Source organism: Lissotriton vulgaris, unplaced genomic scaffold (genome assembly GCF_964263255.1).
Source record: "Lissotriton vulgaris unplaced genomic scaffold, aLisVul1.2 SCAFFOLD_650, whole genome shotgun sequence".
NCBI lineage: Eukaryota > Metazoa > Chordata > Amphibia > Caudata > Salamandridae > Lissotriton > Lissotriton vulgaris.
Genome location: NW_028245951.1, coordinates 353,405 through 378,505, shown reverse-complemented (window position 1 = coordinate 378,505; position 25,101 = coordinate 353,405). Strand labels below are relative to the sequence as shown.

General features: G+C 52.7%; 1 protein-coding gene across 2 annotated transcripts in view; it reads right to left on the bottom strand.

The window, feature by feature from the left end:
* Positions 1-25,101, bottom strand: part of LOC147666208 (transcription elongation regulator 1-like) — a 377,596-nt gene that overhangs the window by 19,694 nt on the left and 332,801 nt on the right. For both annotated transcript variants that reach the window (XM_086949207.1, XM_086949208.1), the window contains one exon: positions 20,041-20,141. In XM_086949207.1, coding sequence (XP_086805333.1) covers positions 20,041-20,141 — 101 coding nt within the window. The remainder of the gene's footprint in view (positions 1-20,040; positions 20,142-25,101) is intronic.

Sequence of the window (25,101 nt, the reverse complement as noted above, 5' to 3'; positions counted from 1 at the left end):
TCTTTTAAGGTTTTTGAGGAAAACGTACAATATATTTTACAGTCTTAACTTGTGAGATGGGTAGAAACAGTATATGCAGTCTTTATGCTGATCTTCTGAAAGTAGTCTCTTCTTCCCACATGTGCCACAAGTTCTGAAAAGTCCTTTTGTACCATGAATCTTTTCTGGATTCACATACTGTGCATTATTCCAGCATCTAGTGGCGGGGTCTTGAACTTTCAAACTTCTTTCTTGTTATTTAGCCCTTTCTTTATTTCAAGTTTTTTGTGGCGGTGGCATCGACAGATCTGCACATTTGGTGCATCCTGTTAAGTTCTATCTTAAACTCCGGAAGCACCCAGCTTTTGACGCCATCTTCAGATTATTTTTTTCCGCTATTGGGTCTGGAAGCTTACTGAAGGAGCTCTAACATAAAGAAAAGTTTTGGAAAGAAATTACAGAAAAACACTGAAAACCCATTCGGACCCATCATCGAATAAGAGGTACAAGAGAAGTATTTGGAGTAAGGAGAAGAGTTTGGGCAGACTTTTAGAGAAAGCCCATTCAAGGGTCTCCCTGAAGAGCCTAAATGGAGAAGACACCCTTCCAGTTTTGCGACAACTGCCACCAAATGTTCTTCCAGAAGGACAGGTACCCAGTCTGCAGCCACTGTTTTCCTGTTGAGCACAGAAGCAATGACTGCAATGTCTGCTCGGGCATCAGGTTGAAGACAATAAGGTTGAGGGAGACATCGAGGCAGGCCACATCACAGCATGCATGCCCAGCAGACAACGCAATCCTTAAGGGACCTGGGCCTCTCTAGCGAAGAGGGGGAAATATCGCCGAAGTAGCAGAAGGAGAGATGTCAGATGCTGAAGGGTAGGGAAGATAGTGGACGTCGAAGGTCCGGTGACAAAGAAAACAAAGGCTTTTTTTTATTTAGCAATATCTGACCTTGAAAGCAGTCAGATTTCTCCATCTGGTAAGCTGCTGATTGTACAGATTGTACCGTTCGTAATTAGTTATACAAGATATAGATAAACTGAGCAGAGCTCAGGGGAGACTTCACATGATGTGAAATAGAAAATTTGAAGGAAGGAAGCCTCTGAGGGGCGGGTTCTAGAAGATGCTACAGCCTGACTGGCTGTTTGGTTCTCTTTAACCAATGTAGATAAGTTACTATAGTAAATGCTCTCTAGCCTTTTTAGATGATAATGTGCTCCATTTACCACACAACTCAGGTTCTGGTGAGGTGACTGATTAATCTATGAGGATTTGGAAATGGGCATCATTGGGGTAGAGTGCTTCCATTTAGTCCACCCCACTACCAGAGAAGGTTATAATCTCAGCCTGCCCTTGACAGGTGTTGATTGGGAGTGGGATGAGGTCTTATCCTAAAATGGGAAAGAATAGTAGCGGAGGGCACTTTGGTCCAAGATTGGTTGCAAGTCTTGCCCTTTTCTGGGTTAGGAAAGTACATACAGTACATTCCTTGGCAGAGTTTGCCATGGTCCTTGTTGATTTTTGAGTGTATGAAGTAGATTATTTGAAGGAGCTGTGTGCAACTCTCAAGAAAACTGTGGGTGATGGTGGATAACGCCCACCGAACTGAGGATCTCCTTCCACATATAAACTCAGCCTTCCCCTGACAGGTGTTGGTTGGAAGTGCGAATGAGGAAGAGTCCAATAACTGGTGATAGACCTGCTTCTGCTTTGTGGAACTCAAGCCCTGAAGCAGCTGTTGAGACACAACAATCATAGCAAGTATTGAGTTTGCATGGTTTGGCAGACCTTGTTGAAAGGGCTGCTGTGGCCGATATGCTGGGCTGACATTGCTTGACCTGGTTTTTCATATGGGACTGGTCTGTTTGTCAGAAACCTGTTTGCAGCTTTTTTTGATGGAGGACACCAGTGGCTTTAACTGTGCTTATGTCTTATTTTTATCCAGCATCTCATCTACCTAAGGTCTGACAATGTCCGTTAAAAGGCAAACATATGAGATTATGCTAAACCTCCAGACAGAATCCTGAAATCCTCAACCAAGCAAGGTGACACAGCAGGATACTTGTGTATCCTGCTGTAGACATGAAGGCCTTCTCCTCTGTGTTCAAGATACAACCTCTGCCACTGCATTGGACAGAAATTATGGAGTGCTGGTGTGGTGGGTCTGCATAATGTGCCTACCTCCAGTTGTATCATTGGCAAATAGGTTTCTTGCACTGAAAGCCTCAGCATGGTGAGCAGCTTTCGCAGTAGTGACTCTTCAAACCATGTTAAACATAGGAAAATCCAACAAGAGGCACTGGCTATAGTACGAGCAGACAATTTTTAATGGGCTATTCCCCAAATGCTGCTCCCAAATGAGCCACTCGTATACGACTTGGAATCAGATGTGTCAAATAATCAGAGTATCAGATAAGTAGGTGTTCAAGTTCTTCTCAAAGTTATTGTGCAAGTAGCACAAGTTACTACTTGTGTAACGATATATCTGTAAGAGACATTAGTTAGTGATAGATTCCTTACCTTAGAATATCCCCAGGCGTCAGACTGGATCCGGAAAATTTTGCGTAGCAGTACCCTTGCGCGTCGGTAGGCGTCGTCTGCGGCTCCGCGTCCGTCGTCGGCGTCGTGGGCGCCGTGATGACGTCGTCGGAGTATATAGACGCCGCCTCCGCGTGCTGACGTCAGTTCTTAGCCACAGCTTTTCCGCGCCAGAAGCGCAGAGCCATGACAAAAACCGACACTGGTGCCAAGAAACTAGGGCCCTGAAAGGGGATGACCTTAACCCTAGATATCGGTTCGCAGAACGGGGAGGATGGGTGGGTCGGTAAGGAATCTATCACTAACTAATGTCTCTTACAGATATATCGTTACACAAGTAGTAACTTGTGCATCTGAAAGAGACACGTTAGTGATAGATTCCTTACCTTAGAATAGATACCCCAGCAATACCATCCCCGTGGTGGTGGGTCTGCGAACCAATATTCACACCAGAAAGTCCTGGAGAACGGAACGGCCGAAGTAGCCATCTCTCCGGACTTGACTGTCCAGGCAGTAGTGCCTCGCAAACGTGTGCAACGAAGCCCACGTAGCAGCCTGGCAAATGTCCTGCAGGGGCACACCTCGGCCCAAGGCAGTTGTAGTGGCCGTGGCTCGAGTGGAATGAGCCCGCAGCCCAACAGGTGGTTCCTTCTTTGCCAAGGAGTAACACGCCTGGATGCACATGATAATCCATCTAGAAATGGTCCTCTTGTGCACCGCTTTCCCTTTCTTAGCGCCCGCGTACCCAACAAAGAGTTGATCATCCACCCGGAACTGGCGTGTGCGATCCAGATAGAATGAGAGCGCACGTTTTGGGTCCAGACGGTGGAGCCTCTCCTCCTCTCTCGAGGGGTGCGGAGGCGGAAAGAAGGTGGGCAATGTGATGGACTGCCCCATGTGGAAGGCCGTGACCACCTTAGGCAAGAAGGAGGGCCTAGTCCTCAAAACAACCTTGTCCGGATGGACTGAAAGGAAAGGAGGCTTACAAGAGAGAGCCTGGAGCTCACTCACTCTCCTGGCAGAGGTGATGGCTACCAGGAAGGCAGTCTTTAAAGAAAGAAGGCGAAGTGGACAGTTGTGAAGTGGCTCAAAGGGAGCGCACATCAGAAATGTCAGAACCAGGTTCAAGTCCCACTGAGGCATCACGAAGGGAACAGGAGGAAAAGTATGAGTGATGCCCTTCAGGAATCGATTTACGATAGGGGACTTGAACAAAGAGGGTTGGTCAGGCAGCCTCAGAAAGGCCGAAAGAGCCGAAAGATAGCCCTTGACAGTGCCCAGAGCAGAGCCCTGCTGGGCGAGAGAAAGAAGGAAGAGAAGAATCTCAGAGAGAGGGGCATTGAGAGGATCCACAGCCTTTGCTGTGCACCATGCCACAAATCTGTTCCACCTGCAGGCGTATACCGTTTTTGTGGAGGGACGCCTGGCTGCCAGAATGATGTTGCAAACTTCAGGAGGCAAGTCAAATGGCCTCAACTGCCGCCGCTCAATCTCCATGCATGGAGGTGGAGACTGGACAGGTTCGGGTGGAGGACCGTCCCCTGCTGCTGCGACAGAAGGTCCTCCTGAAGAGGCAGACGAACCGGGGGATCGACTGACATACTGAGTAGCTCGGGATACCAGTACCTTCGTGCCCAGTCCGGAGCCACAAGGATGACTTGTGCCCGGTCGCGCTTGATCTTCTTCAGCACTCTGGGCAGAAGAGGTATAGGCGGAAAGGCGTACAACAGACCGCAGCTCCACTCGCGACGAAAAGCGTCTCCGAGCGAGTGCCGCCTTGGAAATTCCAACGCGCAGAACTGATGACATTGCGCGTTCTCTTCGGTGGCGAATAGATCTAACCAAGGCTCTCCCCAACGCAGAAAGAGGCCTTGCGCCACGTCCGAGTGCAGACGCCATTCGTGATCCATCGAGCACCGACGGCTGAGTTCGTCCGCCCTGGCGTTCAGAGAACCTGCCAGGTGTTGAACCACCAGAGTCACGCCCTGATGTTCCAGCCATTGCCAGAGGCGCAGAGCCTCCTGGCAGAGGGTCCACGACCCCACACCGCCCTGTTTGTTGCAGTACCACATGGCGGTGGTGTTGTCCGTGAACACCTGCACTGCACTCCCTCGGACAGACGGGAGGAATGCTTTCAGTGCCAGACGAATCGCCCGCAGCTCCAACAGATTGATATGGAGCCGGGACTCCGCCGGAGACCAGAGTCCTCTGATCTCCGCCTCTCCCAAGTGGCCACCCCAGCCCTGGAGGGACGCGTCCGTCACAACTACGTGCTCCGGTTGGGGAAGGGAGAGGGATCTGCCGTTGACCCAATCGCGGTCCGTGAGCCACCACTGCAGCTGTCTCGCAGTGCCCTCCGAGATCAGGACGTGGTCGGAAAGGTTGCCCCGGTGCTGGGCCCACTGAAACTTCAGGTCCCACTGCAGAGCCCGCATCCGCCACCGTGCGTGATGCACCAGAAGGATGCAGGAGGCCATCAGTCCCAGAAGCCTCAGCGTCAACCTGACCGAAACCCGGGACAACGGCCCGAAGACCGGGATCAGGGCCTGTATATCCCGGACTCGCTGTTCGGGCGGGTAAACCCGAAACTGCGCCGAGTCGAGAACCGCTCCGATGAAAAGGAGCTTCTGAGAGGGGCACAGGTGTGACTTCGGCACATTGATGGAAAATCCCAGCCTGTGCAGGAGATCCGCCGTAGTCTGGAGGTGGTGGACGACTGCCTGGGGCGAGCCCGCCTTCAACAACCAGTCGTCTAGGTAGGGGAAGACTGAAACCCCTAACCTGCGCAGGTGAGCTGCGACCACCGCCATCACCTTCGTGAACACCCGTGGGGCGCTGGTAAGGCCGAAGGGGAGCACGGTAAACTGAAAGTGCTCGAGGCCTACCGTGAACCGCAGGTAACGCCGGTGGGCCGGCAGGACGGGGATGTGGAAATACGCATCCTGCAAGTCCAACGCTACCATCCAGTCTCCTGGGTCTAGGGCAGCCAAGACCTGAGCCAGTGTCAGCATTTTGAACCGCTCCTTCCGGAGGAAGCCGTTGACGTTCCTCAGGTCCAAGATAGGGCGTAGGCCCCCTTTGCCCTTCTTGGGTACCAGAAAGTAGTGGGAGTAGCAACCACGTCCTACTTCTGGCCCAGGAACGCGCTCGATGGCCCCCTTGGCCAAGAGGGCCGAAACTTCCTCCCGCAGGAGCCGCAAGTGATCCCCCGACACGCGGTGGTGTTGCGGTGGCATGGCTGGAGGGGTCGACTCGAAGGGGAGGGAGTAGCCCCTTCGGACGATCTGCAGCACCCACCTGTCCGAAGTGACTGTGCGCCAGTGAGAGTGGTGATGGCGAACCCTGCCTCCCACTGGCGTCACCTGGGCCGGAAAGCACGGACTAGGAGGGTTTAGAGGCGGATGCTGCGGGGGCAGGTGTGGACTGGCTCCGCTTGCCTCCCCTACCGCCTCCACGGCGGTTTCCACGGCCGCCGCCGCGCTGGACGACAGTTTGCGGCGAGTGGCCGGCGGCACGTGTGGGGACGCCCCTTCCGTGGCCACGAAAGGAGCGAAAAGCAGCCACTTGCTGGCGCGGGGCCGAGAGGCCCAAGGACTTGGCCGTAGCCCTGGAGTCCTTAAAGCGCTCGAGCGCGTGGTCTGCCTTGTCGCCAAAGAGGCGACGGCCATCGAACGGCATGTCCATGAGAGTATTCTGGACATCAGCCGAGAAGTTGGCGGACCTAAGCCAGGCGTGGCGTCGAATCGCCACCGTCGTAGCCATCGCTCTGCCCAGCGAGTCAGTGGTGTCCAGTCCGCACCTAATCGAATACTTCGCTGCGTCCCGACCCTCCACAAGGGCTCGGCCGAGTTTGGCCCGTACCTCCAACGGGCACTCTGGCAGCACTTCCGCCACCGTGTCCCATATAGAATGGGTGTAACGGCCCAAGAGGCATGCGGTGTTGGAAGACCGCAGTCCACAACTAAGGGACGAGAAGACTTTTTTGCCAAAGGCCTCGTACCTCTTGGATTCCCGATCAGGGGGTGCTGACGGGAAGGCGGTCTGGGAGTTAGAGGCCTGGATGACCAGACTCTCGGGGGTGGGGTGGGTGGACAGGAAACATGGGTCGCCCGGAGCCGGGCGGTGGCGTCTGGCCACGTTCCTATCTACAGGCGAACCTGTAGCGGGCCTGGACCAAGTGCCCAACAGAACGTCCGACAAGGCCTCATTAAACGGCAGCATTGGCTCCATGGAGCTTGACTGCGGCTTAAGGACCTCAGTGAGGAGATTAGTCCTCACGGCCGCGACGGGGAGCTCGAGGTCCAAGGCCTGAGCAGCCCTCATCAACACCACACTATATGTAGCGCCCTCCTCCGAAGCCACGGAAGGAGGAGAGACGAATCCAGTGTCTGGAGAGGTGTCCAGGCCACTGGCCTCCCCAAGGTCTCCTGTCCAGTCCATGTTAGACTGACATTCCCTTGCCAGAGGGTCCTCAGACCCCTCCCAATCCTCCACTTCCCCCATCTCCTGAGACTCAGGGTCGTAAGTGAATGAGGATGGGTCACAGGGATGGAAATCCCCGACCGGCGTCGAGATCGGCGCCGACAGGCCCCGTCCCGACGCCGGAACCCATACAGAAGAGGAATTGGGGACGGCGTCGGCCGGGACCGACGCCGGCGGGGACACCACACGGACCGACCCCGGGGGGGTCGTAAGGTCCACCGGGGACGCTCCATCGCCCGACGAAGGCCGAACGGCGCCCTGCGGCGTCGGACCCGAAGGCACCGACGACGCCGGGACCGTCGAACCCTGCGGCGCCGAGCCCGAGGGCAGCGGCGGCGTCGGGATCGCAGAGCCCTGTGGCGCCGGCGTCGGAGACGTCGGCGGCGTCGAGGCCGAAGCACCCGACGGCGTCGGGGTTGAACCCGACCCACTAGGGCCCCCAGACGGGTTCACTGGGCCCGAAGGCGCCGTGGAACCCGTCGGGGAAGAAAGGGACCTCATGGCCATGAGGAAACGCTCTATCTCCCCCGGCGTCGCGTTCAGCCCAGGGACCGGGGGGTATGGAGCCGAACGCGGCGCCCGCGACTCCTGAGGAGCCGCGTGGGCGGTGTCACCCGAACCCCCGGCCGCATCGCGCGAGCGTCGGGGGGAGTCGGAAGAGCGATGACGTCTCTTCGACTTCTTATGCTTCTTACCTGACGACTTGGACCCGGAGGAGTGGCGCCGACTCCCGGAGCTGTGACGGCTCCGCCCCCGTGACCTGTCCCTCGACCTCCCGTGGGACCGGGACCGGGACCTCACTCGGCGCGGGGCCGACTGGCGGATCTCGAGTCGCCTGCGGGACCGCTCCCGCCTGGCCTTCCTCGAGAGGGCCCGACAGTCGGAGCAGGCCTCGTCGTCATGGTCGACGCCCAAACACGTCAGGCACAGTCGGTGCGGGTCCGTAACCGACATGAGTCGCTCGCAACCGCCGCAGTGCTTGAAGCCGGGCATCCCTAACGGCACCGTCGGAGTCGTGAAGACTTCGAAAGAGATCAAAAAGATCCAAAAAGTTAGTCAAAAAATGACCAGGGAACTGCTTTTTCCAGATCTGCGCTGGCTGGCGCGGAAAAAAGAAGAACTGACGTCAGCACGCGGAGGCGGCGTCTATATACTCCGACGACGTCATCACGGCGCCCACGACGCCGACGACGGACGCGGAGCCGCAGACGACGCCTACCGACGCGCAAGGGTACTGCTACGCAAAATTTTCCGGATCCAGTCTGACGCCTGGGGATATTCTAAGGTAAGGAATCTATCACTAACGTGTCTCTTTCAGATATTGTTTTTCCCGTCATCTGGCGTCACAAATTTCATTCTTTGCACAATGATAACAGGACAGACAAAAGCATGTTCAAAATTAATAGCAAAATAAAAACAATCTGAGGTCAAACTGTGTCCAGGAGCATTAACGGTTTCAGCGGAGGTGTGATAAGTCCCCTCAAAATTAAATCCTTTCTTTGAAGAAAAACAACTTGCAACACTGACCCAATCACAAGTTGACAGGTATGTACACAGCATGGAATATACAGTTGCACATTCTGCGAGTTTGCAATGCAGCAGTCTAATCTGCTTATTAAGCATTCTCCTCACATGGAGTGGCACATTTTCCTAGGAGGAACAAGTGAACCTCAGAAAGAGGGGCAGAAAGGGGGATCCACAGCCTTTGCTGCGGACCATGCCACAAATTTGTTCCATCCACATGCGTATACAGTCTTTGTGGAGGGACGCCTGGCTGCCAAGATAACATTACAGACTTCAGGAGGCAGGTCAAATGACGTCAACTGCCACTGCTCAAGCTCCATGCAAGGAGGTGGAGGCTGGACAGGTTCAGGTGGAGGACCGTCCCCTGCTGCTGCGACAGAAGATCCTCCCGAAGAGGCAGTCTGATTGAAGATCTATGGCCACTTGTAGCAGCTCGGGAAACCAGACTTTTCATGCCCAATCCGGAGCCACAAGAATAGCTTGGGCCCGGTCACCCTTGATCTTCTTCAGCGCTCTGAGCAGAAGTGGTATAGGCGGAAAGGCTTATAGAAGACCGCAACTCCACTTGCGACAAAAAGCGTCGCCTAGCGAGTGCTGTCTTGGAAATTCCAACATGTAGAATTGCTGACATTGAGCGTTCTCTTCGGTGGCGAATAGATCGAACCAAGGCTCTCCCCACTGTTGAAAGAGACCTTTTACGACCTCTGAGTGAAGACACCATTCGTGATCCATCTTGCACCTGCGGCTGAGTTAGTCGGCCCTGGCGTTCAGGGAACCTGCCAGGTGTTGAACCAACAGGGATATGCGCCCTGATGTTCCAGCCATGTCCAGAGGCGGAGGTCCTCTTGACATAGGGTCCACGACCACACCCCGCCTTGTTGTTGCAGTACTACTTGACGGTGGTGTTGTCCGTGAACACCTACAGTACTCTTTCCCGGACAGAGGGAAGGAATGCTTTGAGTGCAAGAAGAATCGCCCGAAGCTCCAGAAGGTTCATGTGGAGCCCGGACTCCGCCGGAGACCAGAGGCCTCTGATCTCCGCCTCCCCATGTGGCCGCCCCATCCCAGAAGTGATGCATCGGTCACCACTGTGAACTCTGGTTGGGGAAGGGAGAGGGATTTGCCGTCGACCCAATCCTGGTTCGTTAGCCACCAATGGAATAGGGGTGCAGTGCCCTCCGAGATATGGACGCAATCAGACAGGTTCCCCTGATGTTGTGCCCACTGGAATTTTAGGACCCACCGCATATGCCATCTGGAACGGTCCACCAACAGGATGCAGGAGGCCATCAAGCCCAGCTGCCGGAGGGTCATCCTGACAGAAACCCAGGAGAGAGGCTGAAAGATCATAATCATATCCCGAATATCCATGACACGCTGTTCGAGAGGATAAACCCGAAACTGCATCGTGTCCAAAACCGCTCCGATGAAGAGGAGCTTCTGAGTGATAGCCAGTTGTGACTTCGGCATGTTGATAGAGAACCCCAGCGAATGCAGAAGGTCGGCCATAGTCTGGAATAGCGAAACGACAGCCTGGGGCGAACCCGCCTTCAACAGCCAGTCGTCGAGATAGGGGAAGAATGGAACCAATGACTTTCGTGAACAATCAAGGGGGTGGCTGGTAAGGCCATAGGGGAGTACGGTATACTGAAAGTGCTTGTGGCCTACCATTAACAGTAGGTAACGCTGGTGGGCCGGCAGGACGGGGAAGTGAAAATAAGCGTCCTGCAAGTCCAACGCCACCATCCAGTCTCCAGGGTCGAGAGTAGACAAGACCTGAGCTAGCGTCAACATTTTGAATTTCTCCTTCCGGAGGAAGCGGTTGATGTCCCTGAGATCCAAGATAAGATGTATGCCCCTCTCCTTCTTGAACACCAGAAAGTAGTGGCAATAGCAAGCACGACCTACTTCTGCGACAGTAACTCACTCGATGGCTCCTTAGCCAAGAGAGCCATAACTTCCTTTGGGAGAAGGGCCAGATGATCCTCCGACATGCGATGGTACTAAGGTGGCATGGATTGAGGGGTAGTCTTGAAGGGGATTGAGTAGCCCCTTCGGACTATTTGCAAAACCCACCTGTCTGACGTGATGGTACGCCAGTGGGGGAGGTGATGGCGAATCCTGCTGCCCACTGGTGATTGATGGGCCTGAAAGGTTGGGAGGCTGAGGCTGTGGCAGAGGGGGCTGTTGTGGACTGGCCCGCCCGCTGGCTCCCAGAATCACGGCGGTGGTTCCCACGTCCCCGGCCAGGGGAGGGCTGAACAGCTTGCGCTGGCCTGTGGCTCTGGAAGGGACGTGACGGGGCACCCGTTCTGTAGCCACCAAAGGGTCGAATACCAGACTGCGCAGGGTGGGTGGTGGAGAGGCCCAGGGACCTGGCTGTAGCCCGAGAGTACTTAAAGCGCTTCAGCGCATTGTCTGCCTTGTCGCCAAATAGGCGACGGCCATCAAAGGGCATGTCCATAGGAGTGGATTGGACACCCACTGAAAAACCAGTCGACTTCAACCGGGCGTAGTGTCAAAGGGCTACCTTTGGCACTACGAAATCTCTCAGTTGAAGCCTTTGATGAAGGATTTCAATTAGAAATGGGGAAAATGACTATGGGAAAGGAGACAATGCTGGAGGGTTTCAATAAGGCGTTTGTTTCTGCCTTGGATGCAGTGATTCCCAAGAAAAACATGCTTCAATTGCAAAATCGTCCATCAGCCCCCTAGTATACTAGCGAACTCCGGACTGAAAAGTCCAAATGCAAAAGGTTGGAGAGAGTCTGGCGTGTCAGTAAAACTACACTAGACAGAACGCAGTATAAACAAACCCTCTCCACCTACCATCTCAATTTAAAACTAGCACTACGCCAATTTATTATTAATCAAATTGAGGAAGGCGCTAATGCCCCTAAAACCCTCTTCAACATAGTAAAGGAATTTTTGTCACCTCACGCTTGCAGACAAACCCCCATTGAAACGCAAGGCTTCTGCAACCAGCTAGCCAGCTATTTCCACGAAAAGATCATCAGAATTTATGCTAATTTTCCATCCAAAACGGCAGAGGGTGATGGTTATCCCAGTAGACACTTGGAGCTGGAAAAAAGGACAGGTAGCACCTTAGACTGTTTTGACCCAATCACTCTTGAAGAAGTTGCTAAAGCTCTTAGCGCAGCCAAATCGGGTTCACCATCTGATCCTTGCCCTCCTAAGACGATGGCCCTTTTAGCCACCAGCTGTGCACCAGCTATTCACCAACTGTTCAATTCATCTTTACAATTGGGGAATATCCCAAAAATGTGGAAGGAAGCATTTGTACGGCCTATTTTAAAGAAACCTACGGCGGACCCACGAGAACTGGGTAACTACCGCCCGATTTCCCTTCTACCTTTACTGGGCAAGATGCTGGAAAGTAAGGTAAACAAACAATTGAGTCATTACCTGGAGCAAAACGACATACTAGATCCATCACAATCAGGATTCTGACAGGGTTTTAGCACGGAGACTGCTATTTTAGCAGTCACGGACTCGCTTAGACTACAGACAGACAATGGCAGATCGGCTATCCTGATACTTCTACATCTCTCCGCAGCATTCGATACCATCTCCCATGAAATGCTAGCGGAGAGACTGGAGTCGTGTGGCATCCAAAGAACAGCCTTAAACTGGTTGCGGAACTTTATTTCCGATAGGACACAAACTATCATGCTTGGCCCATACAGGTCTGAGGCAATCAGTTTAGACAGAGGTGTCCCTCAGGGATCCTGCCTAAGTCCTACCTTATTTAACATTTATATGGCCTCACTAGCTAGGAGAGCGGAACAACTGGGCTTTGAGATCCTCTCTTATGCTGATGATACTTAGCTCATGTTCTCGTTTGGTATGGACTTAGTTGCTGAGAAAGCAAGGTTTGCCAGAGGTATGCTTGAGATCTCTAGCTGGATGACGCAGAACTGTCTCCAGTTGAACCCTGGATGCATCGTGAATTTCTGTTTGTAGCAATCGCGGTGTATAGATTGCTGATCGCCAGAGCCTGGCTAGACAAAATACCTCCAGTAACTTAACAGTGGATTGCCCTGCTACTGGGGTTTTTTAATTTAGAAAAAGGCATCTATGCTAGAAAGGGAAGAAGGGAAAGGAGGTTGGGAAGGAAAATATGGGAACCAGTTCATCAATGGAAAGAGAGGATAACTGAAAGCTATAACTGATTTAACCCCTTTAGATATGTTTAAATTGTTAAGTCAATGTAATTTGTTATATAGGGTTTTTTGTTTCTTCTCATTTTTGTAAACTGTACCGTAATCAATGTATCTGTTTGTATAAATTTCTCTTTATAATTTGTTCAATACTTGATCAGCATATGTATTAGTACTCTGTGTAATGCCATACGTGTGCCTACTAAAAAAAAAAATTCTAATAAAAATACTTAAAAAAAAAAAAAAACGAGAAAAAAAAAAAATGAACCCTGGCAAAACCGAGATAATGTTAATTGGCAAAGCCACAGCAAGCTGGTCTGACGACTGGTGGCCTGCTCAGTTGGGAGCAGCTCCAGTGCCTACTCATGTTGTGAAAAACTTAGGGATTAAATTAGATCAGTCCCTATCAATGAGAGATCACATTGCCACCACAACCAGCTCATGCCATCATAACTTGCGTCTGTTGCGAACAATCCTCCCTTTCATGCCTACCGCTCATCGTAAAACCGTGATCCAAGCTATGGTCATTAGTCAGTTGGACTATGGCAACGCTTTACTGGCAGGGGTAGAAGAAACCCTGTTGAACAAGCTGCAGGTGATTCAGAACACTGCAGCCAGGATGGTTCTGTATCGCCCAGGGGGCTCTGCATCGGCGCCCCTCTTGCGAGAACTCCACTGGCTAGCGGTGAGAAAGATATTTTTTAAGATCTGCTGTCTCACCTACACAGCACTAAATGGAAAAGGTCCCAAATACCTCCAAAAAAGACTGGTCAAACATGTACCCAACAGAAACCTGAGGTCTGGGACGCGTGGTCTCCTACAAGTTCCACGTATAAGGCTATGTCGCACTGGAGGGAAAGCTTTCTCGTATCTAGCGCCAAGATACTGGAACGAGTTACCAGATCCACTTCGTAAAATTGAAAATTATGGCACATTTAGGAAACAGCTAAAAGCCTTTCTTTTTTAATTCATTTGGTCTACTTTCAATCACGGGAACAGTTCTAGTCAAGCGCCGAGGTGCCCCCGGGTGATTTGAGCGCTATAGAAGAACAAATAACATAACCAACGTGCAAATCGTCCTGCCTAGTGAGTCGGCAGTATCCAGCCCACAGCGGATGGTAAACTTAGCTGCATCTCTCTCTTCGGCAACTGCACGGGAGAGTACGGCCCGTGCCTCCTCCGGGCACTGGGGCAGGACTTGTGCCACTGTTTCCCACATGGAGTGGGAATAACGGCCCAACAGACATGCAGTGTTAACCGACCGCAGTCCCAAGCTGGAGGAAGAAAACATCGTCCCAAGATGGTCCAGCCTTTTGGATTCCCGATCAGGTGGTGCATTGGGGAATGCGCCTTTGGAGGTGGAAGCTTGGACCACCAAGCGCTCAGGGGTGGGGTGTTGGGAGAGGAAAGATGGGTCGCCCGGAGCCGGGTAATCGTCCTATCCACAGGAGCCCCTGTGTAGGGCCTGAGCCAGGTGCCCAAAAGGATGTCAGTGACGGCTTCATTAAAACGGTAGTAGGGGCTCCGAAGAGCTCTCCGCCGGTTGAAGCACCTCGGTCAGGAGGTTAGTCCTGACTGCCACCGTAGGTAGCTCGAAGTGGAGAGCTGCGTCCGCCCTAAGCAACACCATAGCAAAAGACGCTCCCTCCTCCGTAGCCACGGTAAGATGAGACAACATGCCATGGTCTGGTGAGGTATCCAGACCACTAGCTTCCCTAAGTTACTCTCTTCAGTCGGTTCATAGCCTAACTGGTCAGTTAGAGGGTCTCCAGACCCCTCCCAGTCCTCCTCTCCTCCTTCTGGCTGCCAATCTGGGCTGAAAGAGCCAGGGTAGGATAAGGGCACAAAAGTACCCGTCGGCGCCGGTCGGTCCCGCTCTGCATCTACATCAAGGTGGAGGCCGGGGTCGATGTCAGCTGGGGACACAGCCGACGCTGGCTGCGGACGTGGTTCCGGTGGAATCGGCGCCGGGGTAAGTGTCACAAGGTCAACCGATCCGGATCCAGGCCTCAATCCAAGGGGACCCTGCAGCACCTGGGCCGAAGCCACCGGTATCGAAGGCCCAGGGCCCCCAGCCAAGTCAGCGGGCAGCGATGGCACGCCGGCAGAGTCAGGCTGCCCAAAGATGGTATGCATCGCTTCGTAAAATTGACAAAGAAGGGCAGGGGTAGCTCCAGGTCCTGGAAAGGCCGGAGTCGACCCTTCAGGCACCGCACACGGAGCCACGGGAGGGGCACCACCTGCATCCCTCATCGCGTCGGCCGACAGACGGGGAGAAGTCAAAGACTTATGTGACCAGAGTGCGAAGACTTGGAAGAGGAGTGATGATTGTGGCTTTGCGACCGGTCCCTCGACCTCCCCTGCAAATGGGCCCTCGAACGGCGCGGAGCCAACTGACATGCCTATAGGAGCTTTCAGGACATCTCCCACAAAGACTTCGGATTCATGGTCAGGCAGTCGGAGCACGACTTGGGGTTGTGGTCGCGCTCCAGACAGAACAGACACACGTGGTGTGGATCCGTCACCGACATCAGTCGACTACAGGAACCACAAGATTTGAAACCAGGCATCCGTGATGTGCACCAGTAGTTGAAGGCTCGAAAACTGTGTCAACAAAAGTCATCAAAAAGTCAGTCAAAAAGCAACTGGAGGTACCGCTCTACGGATCTGCGCTGGTTGGCGCGGAAAAAGAAAGAACTGACGTCAGCGCACGAGAGCGCGTCTAAGTAGCTACTTCAATGTCATCCCGGCGACCACGACGAACGCGGAGCCGACCGACACCACCTCTTGATGCGCAGGGGTACTGCTGACGAAAAACTTTCCGGCCCCAGTCGGACGCCTGGGGCTAATTCTAAGGTAAGGAATCTAGAACTGTTTTTTTCAGATACACATGGCAGTGTAGGATACAAAACTGCTGAGGTAAAGAGCCAGTAAGGTCATGCACACATTAAAGGGCGAGTTACTTACCTTTGGTAACGCCTTATCTGATAGCGACAATCTAGCCACAGATTCCTTAACATAGAATATCCGAGGTGTCAGGCTGGATCCGAAGACTTTTGCTCAAGCAGTTCCCTTGCGCGCTAATAGGCGCCGTTGGCGTCCGTGCAAAAGTTGGCGTCTGCGTCACCTATATAGGTGCAACTTTGGAGTGTTGACGTCACTTACTTTTCATGAGTTTCCACATCTGGAGCCCTGAGCCATGAAGTGCACTGACATTGGTGTGTTTAAAACAACTAGTGCCCTGAAAGGGATCAATCCTGACTCTAAAAACATGTTCGCAGTGCGGGGATGATGCGTGGGTTGGTAAGGAATCTGCAGCTAGATTATGTCTCTGGCGGATAAGGCATTACCAAAGGTAAGTAACTTGTCCATTTGATAGAGCCATCTAGCTGCAGATTTCTTACCTAAGAATAGATACCCAAGCATTACCATTCCCGGAGGACGGACTGCAGACAAATTTAGACCAGGAAGTCCTGCAGGAGAGAGCGTCCAAAAAGGACATCCTGCAGACTTGACTGTCCAGGCAGTAGTGCTTAGTGAATGTGTGCATGGACGCCCATGTTGCAGCCTGACAAATGTCAAGGACTGGAACACCATGTTGCAACGCTGTGGTCGCAGCCTTCGCTCTGGTGGAATGAACTCTTAATCCTTCAGGAGGCTGTCTCTTGGCAACAGCATAGCAATTGTGCTATCAAGAGGAAGTCTTCTTCTGCACCACATCACCTTTCTTTGATCCAACGTACCCCACGAAGAGTTGGTCATGCACCAGAACTCTTTATTGTGGTCAAGGAAGAACAACAACGCTCTTTATGGGTCAAGATGGTGTAGTCGTTCCCCCTTTTAGAGGGGTGCGGAGGAGCATTGAAAGTGGGCAAGGTGACTGCCCCACGTGGAATGGTGTTACCACTTTCGGTAAGAGAGAGGCCCTAGTCCGAGGCACCAACTTTTCAGGGAAGATGGCCAGGTAAGGAGGCTTGGACGACAGAGCCTGCAATTCACTCTCCCTCTTGGCAGAGGTTATTGCCACTAAAAAGGCTGTTTTGAGGGAAAGCAGCCAGAGCGGGCAGTTGTGCAGAGGTTGGAATGGAGCGCATATCAGGAAGGTGAGAACCAAATTAAGGTCCCACTGAAGCATGATGAATGGGGCAGGTGGGAACATATGTACAAACCCCTTAAGAAATCCGTTCCAAATAGGAGATTTAAATAGAGGGTTGGTCTAGCAGTCTCAAGAAGGCAGGCAAGGCTGAAAAGGTACCCTTTAAGCATGCCCAGAGCAGAGCCCTGCTGGCAAGGGTCAAAATAAAGAGAATGACATGAGAAAGGGAAGCAGAAAGAGGGTCAATAGACCTTTTTGTGCAATATTTTACAAATTTGACAAAAGACTTGGTAGAGGGACGCCTGGCTGCCAAAATCACATCACAGACTTCGGGAGGAAGGTCAAAATTGGACAACTGCCGCTGCTCAATCTCCAAGCAAGAAGGCGTAGAGTTGAAGATTTGGGTGGAGGACTCTTCTCTGCTGATGCAACAGAAGATCCTCCTGAAGAGGCATCCTGAGTAGAGGTTCGATGCTCAGTTGTAGGAGCTCAGGATTACCAGACTCTGCATGCCCAATCTGGGCCAACAAAAATGACTTGGGCCTGGTTGCTCCTCATCTTCTTGAGCACTCTGGACAGGAGTGGTATTGCCGGACAGGCATACAGAAAGCCTGACCGCCTTTTGAAATGAAAAGCGTCACAGAGCACGTGCTGCCTTCGAAACTCCAGCGTGCAAAATCACTGACATTGCACATTCTCAGTAGAGGCGAACAGATCTAACCAAGGCTCTACCCCACTGCTGAAAGCGGCCTTGCTCCATGTCTGGATGGAAACACCATTTGTGATCCGCTACGCATTGATTGTTGAGTTAGTCTGCCCTGGCATTCAGAGAACCTGCCAGTGGTTAAACCACCAGGGATATGCACTGTTGTTCCAGGCATGCCCAGCCCCGCAGGGCATCTCGACAAAGGTTTTCTGTCCCCACCCCTGTCCTGTTTGTTGCAATACCACATGGTGGTGGTGTTGTCCGTGAACACCTGAACCAGCTTTCACTTGATGGAAGAGAATAAAGCTTTCAATGTCAAGCGAATAGCTTGGAGCTCCAGCAAGTTCATGTGGTGTCCGGATTCCTCCGGACACCAGCGTCCTCTGATCTCCACCTCTCCCAGGAGTGAAGCATCTGTCATTACTGTGTGATCTGGTTGGGGAAGGGAGAGGGACCTGCCTCTGACCCAATCGCGGTTGGTTAGCCAACACTGAAGATCCTGTGCAGTCAACTCTGAGATCTGGACTACTTCGAAGAGATTCCCCTGATGCTGCGCCCACTGGAACCTCGGTCCCACTGCAGAGCATGCATACACATCTGGCATGTGTCACTAGCAGGAGGCCATGAGGCCCAGCAGCATCAATCATTCTCATCGAAATCCAAGATAGAGGCTGAAACATTGGTGTCATAACCTGAATATCCTGGACAAGCCGCTCGGGAGGTTAGGCCAGAAACTGCACTGTGTCCAGAACAGCTGCGATGAAAGAGTCTGAGAGGCAGTCTGGTGCAACTTAGGCATGTTGATAGTGGACCCCAGCGAAAGCAGGAGAATCACCATAGTCTGGAGGTGGGTGAGCATAGTGTGGGGAAAGCTCGCCTTCAACAGTCAGTTGTTGAGATAGGGGAAGACTGGCACCCCTGATCTTTGCCGATGAGCAGCGACCACCACCATCACCTTGGTGAACACCTGAGGGGCGCTGGTAAGGCCAAACGGGAGCACTGTGAACTGAAAGTGCTTGTGGCCTACCCTGAACCACACATAGCACCAATGGGCAGGCAGGACAGGAATGTGAAAATAGGTGTCCTGCACATCCAACGCCTCCAGGGTCTAGGGCAGACAAGACCTCAGACCGAGTGAGCATTTTGAACTTCTCCTTTTTGAGGAAGTAGTTGAGGGCTTGCAGATCTAGACTAGGACTTCTATCTGAAGAACCCACTTGTCTGATGTGACGTTTGGCCAGTAGTGGAGGTGATGGCTGATCCTGCCACCAACCGGCCGCCCATGATATTAAACAGCCAGACTAGGAAGGTTTAGAGGCTTCAGGAGGAAGCGTGGACTGACTGGACCTCTGGCTGCCTGACCCACGGGGGGATGAATGGAGCCACGCCCACGGCCCTACACAGGTGTTGAACTTGCGTAATGTTGTGGGTGGGGTATTGCTGGCCCCGCTGAAAGCCACAAAAGGGGTGAAAAGCAGACAGGCAGTGTAGAGACTTTGCCAAACTGTGCAGATGTGCTTGCCAATTGGTCCCTTCTGCCTATGGCAGATCATCAGTTTCAAGGCAGAATTCGCATTAAGGAATCTTATCCACTTAAAGGAATGTGTTGAGATATGGTCACAAATTAGTGAATGACAATGGAAGGCTCTCGGGTATAAGGCACAAGCCCGACAGAGGGATAACAATACATCCTTGAAGAATGGCCAGCAGAGAGTTGTCCTGAAGATAAATGGACATTAAAAGTGAGTACCAAATAAAAGGAGCTCAGTATAAACATGAAATAAAGAAGACCTCAAAAGGTAAAATAAAGGAATGTTAAACTGGCTAGAGACACATTTTCAAATGCAAAGGCACCACAGGGTGATACAAGGTTCTCAAAAATGGGCACAATGGTGCAACCTGAGGCCTTAGCATCACTTTTTAATACATGTTATACATACCCATGTACTAAAAACAGTAATGTATCAGGGAACAGGTTTCTATAGTAATTACAAGTTTCTAACATGAAAGTATGTAACAAACTAATATTTGGTTAGGTCCGGAATTCTAACCAACCAGTTACACAAACAAGAGAACAACTGTAGTGCATTTAAGACCAAAATGCAAACTGATAGGAGAAAAGTGCATACCTAAAACGTTTTCTTTCAAAGAGCACATTTTATTGCTTGTTTCAGTTTCTGTTCAGCATGAGCCAAATATAGCGGCATCCCAGAGCTGTGCACTGGACGCTTAACAATACATTTGGCTTGCAAACAGACTCTGATGCAGGATTTAAATTGTATGTACAATTTAAGGTAAACAAATGTGGAAGATAATCACTTTATTAAAAGTGAAAGTTATAACACCTGGGTCCTTTGTTATATAATGATAATAAAAGACAAAAGGGATATTTTCTACTTTTTAAAAATACAAATATCACAGAAAAACATGTTTCTTCCTTCTATGGATGTTAGAACACACTAGATACAGAAAGCAGTGCAGTTGATCACACTTGTAAATGCTTAATTACTGGAAAAAAAAGATGTACATACCGGTAAGTTATGAATTTGGTCTCTTTCAGAAGTGTCCTAAAATCAGCCTTTGCAGTAATATATTTATCTCTGATATATTCCTCAAATTCTCTTTGCCTTTTCTGGGGGTGGGGGGAGAGAAAATAAATACATGTAATAAATTATGCATTTCTTTCAATCTGTTTATTTGTATGTTTCTTGAGGTATGCACAAAAGAATAAAAAAAACTTCCTTAACTTGTAATGATAGGTAAAGCTATAAAGCATCTTTAGGAAAATAGTGAGGGATGGATTGGTTTTGATGATGGGGAAAACAAAACCAACACCTTTCTTTAAAAATGCAATCCATTGTCTCCAGTCTCACATTTACAGTAAGTCACTCGATTGCGTGATGCCAGTGTCTTGCGGACCGAACTGACTGGATACAGCGCTTACTCCTGTTCATAGTACTTACTGTCCAAAAAACATGTATATAAATTTATTAGACAAACCAAAAAAGCTCATTGTTAGAAATGGGGATCTAGTTGGCAGTGGTATGCACCCTGTGCAAGTAGGGATCATTTCTTATAGTCAGGATAAGGAAGTTACACACCTAGATAACCCCTGCTCAGCCCCTTGGTAGCGTGGCATGAACAAACCGGCTTCTCAGAAGCAATGTGTAAAGTATTTGCACAAAACACACATAGTAACAGTGAAAACACTACAAATGGACACCACACCAGTTTAGAAAAATAAAGTATCTTTATCTAAACCAAAAAGACAAAAATCCAACATACACAACTCAAACTATGACTTACAAGTTTTCAAGCAATTCTTTCCACAGAAATCTATGGATTCGTGATTTTTACACAAAGTACATCAACAAAGAGTTGGTCATCCACCCGGAATTGGCGTGTGCGGTCTATGTAATAGGAGAGCGCACGTTTTGGATCCAGACGGTGGAGCCTCTCTTCCTCTTTCTAGGGATGCGGAGGCGGAAAGAAGGTGGGCAAAGTAATGGACTGCCCGATGTGGTAGGCCGTGACAACCTTGGGCAGAAAGGAAGGTCGTGTACGCAACACCACCTTGTCAGGATGAACAGATAGGAAAGGTGGAGTACAAGAAAGAGCCTGGAGCTCACTCACCCTCCTGGCAGAGGTGATGGCGATCAGGAAAGCAGTCTTCAATGTGAGAAGACGGAGAGGACAGTTATGTAGCGGCTCAAAGGGAGCACACATCAGATAAGTGAGAACAAGATTCAAGTCCCACTGGGGCATCACAAAGGGAACAGGAGGGAACATGTGTGTGATGCCCTTCAGAAATCTACTTACAATGGGGGACTTGAATAAAGAAGGCTGATCAGGTAGCCTTAAGAAGGTGGAAAGAGCCGAAAGGTACCCTTTAAGAGTGCCCAGAGCAGAGCCCTGCTGGGCAAGAGAAAGAAGAAAGAGCAGCACTTCCGAAAGGGGTGCAGAGGATCCACAGCCTTTGCTGTGCACCATGCCACAAATCTGTTCCACCTGCAGGCGTATACCGACTTTGTGGAGGGACGCCTGGCTGCCAGAATGATATCACAGACTTCAGGAGGCAAGTCAAATGGCCTCAACTGTCGCCGCTCAATCTCCAAGCTTGTAGGTGGAGACTGGACAGGTTCGGGTGCAGCACCGTCCTCTGCTGCTGCGACAGAAGGTCCTCCCGAAGAGGCAGACGAATCGGGGGATCGACTGACATGCTGAGTAGCTCGGGATACCAGTATCTTCGTGCCCAGTCCGGAGCCACAAGGATAACCTGGGCCCGGTCGCGCCTGATTTTCTTCAGCACTCTGGGCAGAAGTGGTATAGGCGGAAAGGCGTACAACAGATCGCAGCTCCACTCGCGACGAAAAGCGTCGCTGAGCGAGTGCCGCCTTGGAAATTCCAACGCGCAAAACTGATGACATTGCGCGTTCTCTTCTGTGGCGAATAGATCTAACCAAGGCTCTCCCCATTGCTGAAAGAGACCTTGCGCCACGTCCGAGTTCAGACGCCATTCGTGATCCATCATGCACCGACGGCTGAGTTCGTCCGCCCTGGCATTCAGAGAGCCTGCCAGGTGTTGAACCACCAGGGTCACGCCCTGATGTTCCAACCATTGCCATAGGCGCAGAGCCTCCTGGCACAGGGCCCACGACCCCACTCCGCCTTGTTTGTTGCAGTACCACATAGCGGTGGTGTTGTCGGTGAACACTTGTAATACACTCCCCCGAACAGAGGGGAGGAATGCCTTCAGTGCTAGACGAATCGCCCGCCGCTCCAATATGTTGATATGGAGCCGGGACTCCGCCAGAGACCAGAGGCCTCTGATCTCCGCCTCTCCCATATGGCCTCCCCAGCCCTGGAGAGACGCGTCCGTCACAACTACGTGCTCCGGGTGGGGTAGGGAGAGGGATCTGCCACTGACCCAGTCGCGGTCCGCGAGCCACCACTGCAGTTGTCTCGCAGTGCCCTCCGAGATCAAGACATGATAGGACAGGTTGCCCTGATGCTGGGCCCACTGAAACTTCAGGTCCCACTGCAGAGCCCGCATCCGCCACCTGGCGTGATGCACCAGAAGGATGCAGGAGGCCATCAGCCCCTGAAGCCGCAGCGTCAACCTGACCGAGACTCAGGATAACGGCTGGAAGATGGGAATCAGAGCTTGAATATCCCGAACCCGCTGTTCGGGTGGGTAAACCCGAAACTGCGCCGAGTCGAGAACCGCTCCGATGAAGAGGAGCTTCTGAGAGGGGCACAGGTGTGACTTCGGCATATTGATGGAGAACCCCAGCAAATGCAGGAGGTCGCCCGTAGTCTGGAGGTGGGTGACGACTACCTGGGGCGAGCCCGCCTTCAACAACCAGTCGTCGAGGTAGGGGAAGACTGATACCCCCTGCCTGCGCAGATGATCTGCGACCACCGCCATCACCTTCGTGAACACCCGTGGGGCGCTGGTAAGGCCGAAGGGGAGCACGGTGAACTGAAAGTGCTCTTGGGCTACCGTGAACCGCAGGTAACGCCGGTGGGCCGGCAGGACGGGGATGTGGAAATAAGCGTCCTATAGGTCCAACGCTACCATCCAGTCTTCCGGGTCCAGGGCAGCCAGGACCTGAGCCTAAGTCAGCATCTTGAACTTCTCCTTCCGGAGGAAGCCGTTGACGTTCCGTAGGTCCAAGATAGGGCGTAGGCCCCCTTTGCCCTTCTTGGGCACCAGAGAGTAGTGGGAGTAACATCCACACCCTACTTCTGACCCTGGATGGCCCTCTTGGCCAAGAGGGCCGTGACTTCCTCTTGCAGAAGTTGCAAGTGATCCCCTGAGACGCGGTGGCATGGATGGAGGGGATGCCTCGAAGGGGAGGGAGTAGCCCCTTCAGACAATCTGCAGCACCCACCTGTCCGAAGTGACTGTGCGCCAGTGGGAGAGGTGATGGCGAACCCTGCCTCCCACAGGCGTCACATGGGCCTGAAAACTTGGAAGGTTTTGAGGCAGGTGCTGCTGAGGGAGGTGTGGACTGGCCTCGCCGTGGTCCCCGACCGCCGCCACGGCGGTTTCCACGTCCGCCACCGCGCTGTTGGACATTCTACGGCTCGTGGCTGACAGTACGTGGTGGGGCGCCCCATCTGTGGCCACGAAAGGAGCGAAAGGCACCCGATTGCTAGCGTGGGGCCGTGAGGCCCAAGGACTTGGCCGTAGCCCTGTGGTCCTTGAAACGTTCCAGCGCATGGTCTGCCTTGTCGCCGAAGAGGCGACGGCCATCAAACGGCATGTCCAGGAGGGTGGCCTGGACATCGGCCGAGAAGTTGGCGGACCTCAACCAGGCGTGGCGTCGAACCGCCACTGTCGTTGCCATCGCCCTGCCCAGTGAGTCCGTTGTATCCAGCCCACACCGGATAGAAAAGCGTGCTGCATCTCGGCCTTCCGCAAGGGCTTGGCCGACTTTAGCCTGGACCTCCTCCGGGCATTGTGGCAGCACCTCCGCAACCGTGTCCCACAGAGTGGGGGTGTAGCGGCCCAAGAGACAGGCGGTATTCACAGACCGCAGCCCTAAGCTAACAGACGAGAAAACCTTCTTCCCAAACTGTTCGTGTCTCTTGGATTCCCTGTCGGGCGGGGCCGACGGGAATGCGGTCTGGGAGTTTGAGGCCTGGATGACCAGACTCTCGGGGGTGGGGTGGGTGGACAAAAAGCATGGGTCGCCCGGGGCCGGGCAGTAGCGTCTGGCCACGTTCCTATCCACAGGTGGACCTGTGGCGGGCTTGGACCAAGTGCCCACAAGAACGTCACATAAGGCCTCATTGAACGGCAGCAGGGGCTCACTGGAGCTTGACTGCGGTTTGAGGACCTCTGTGAGGAGGTTATTCCTCACGGCCGCAACGGGGAGCTTAAGGTTTAAGGCCTTAGCTGCCTTCGTCAACACTACACTATATGTAGAGCCCGCCTCCGAAGCCACAGTCGGAGGGGAACTAAATCCAGTGTCTGGCGAAGTGTCAAGACCACTGGCCTCCCCAAGCTCATATGTCCAGTCCTGGTGAGACTGGCAATCTAGTGCCAGAGGGTCCTCGGACCCCTCCCAATCTTCCTCGTCACCTGTGTCCTGTAAACCAGGATTAGCAGACAGGGCCTCCTCGTGGAGATAAAAATCCCCAAAGGCCGACGGAATTGGCACCCAGCGGCACCCTTCCGGCGCCTGAGTCGGACCGCAGGAAACATTGGGGGCGGCACCCACAGTGGACGCCGGGGGTGACACCCGTGGGGACGGCGCCGGCGAGGTCGTAAGGTCGACCGGCGACGCCCCGGATCCGGAACTGGATCCGGCGAGGTCCTGCGGCGCCGAGACCGAAGTCGCCGGCGGCGCCGAGGCCGAAGCACTCGATGGCGTCGGGGCCGAAGCGCCCGACCCGGTAGGACTTCCAGACGGAACCGCTGGGCCCGAAGGCGCCACGGGAACCGACTGAGGAGGGAGGGCCCTCATGGCCATGAGGTACCTCTCGACCTCCTCCGGCGTCGCGCCGTGCCCAGGGACCCGAAGGTGTGGGGCAGGCGGCAACGCTAGCGACTCCCACGGAGCCGCGTGGGCGGTGTCGCCCGA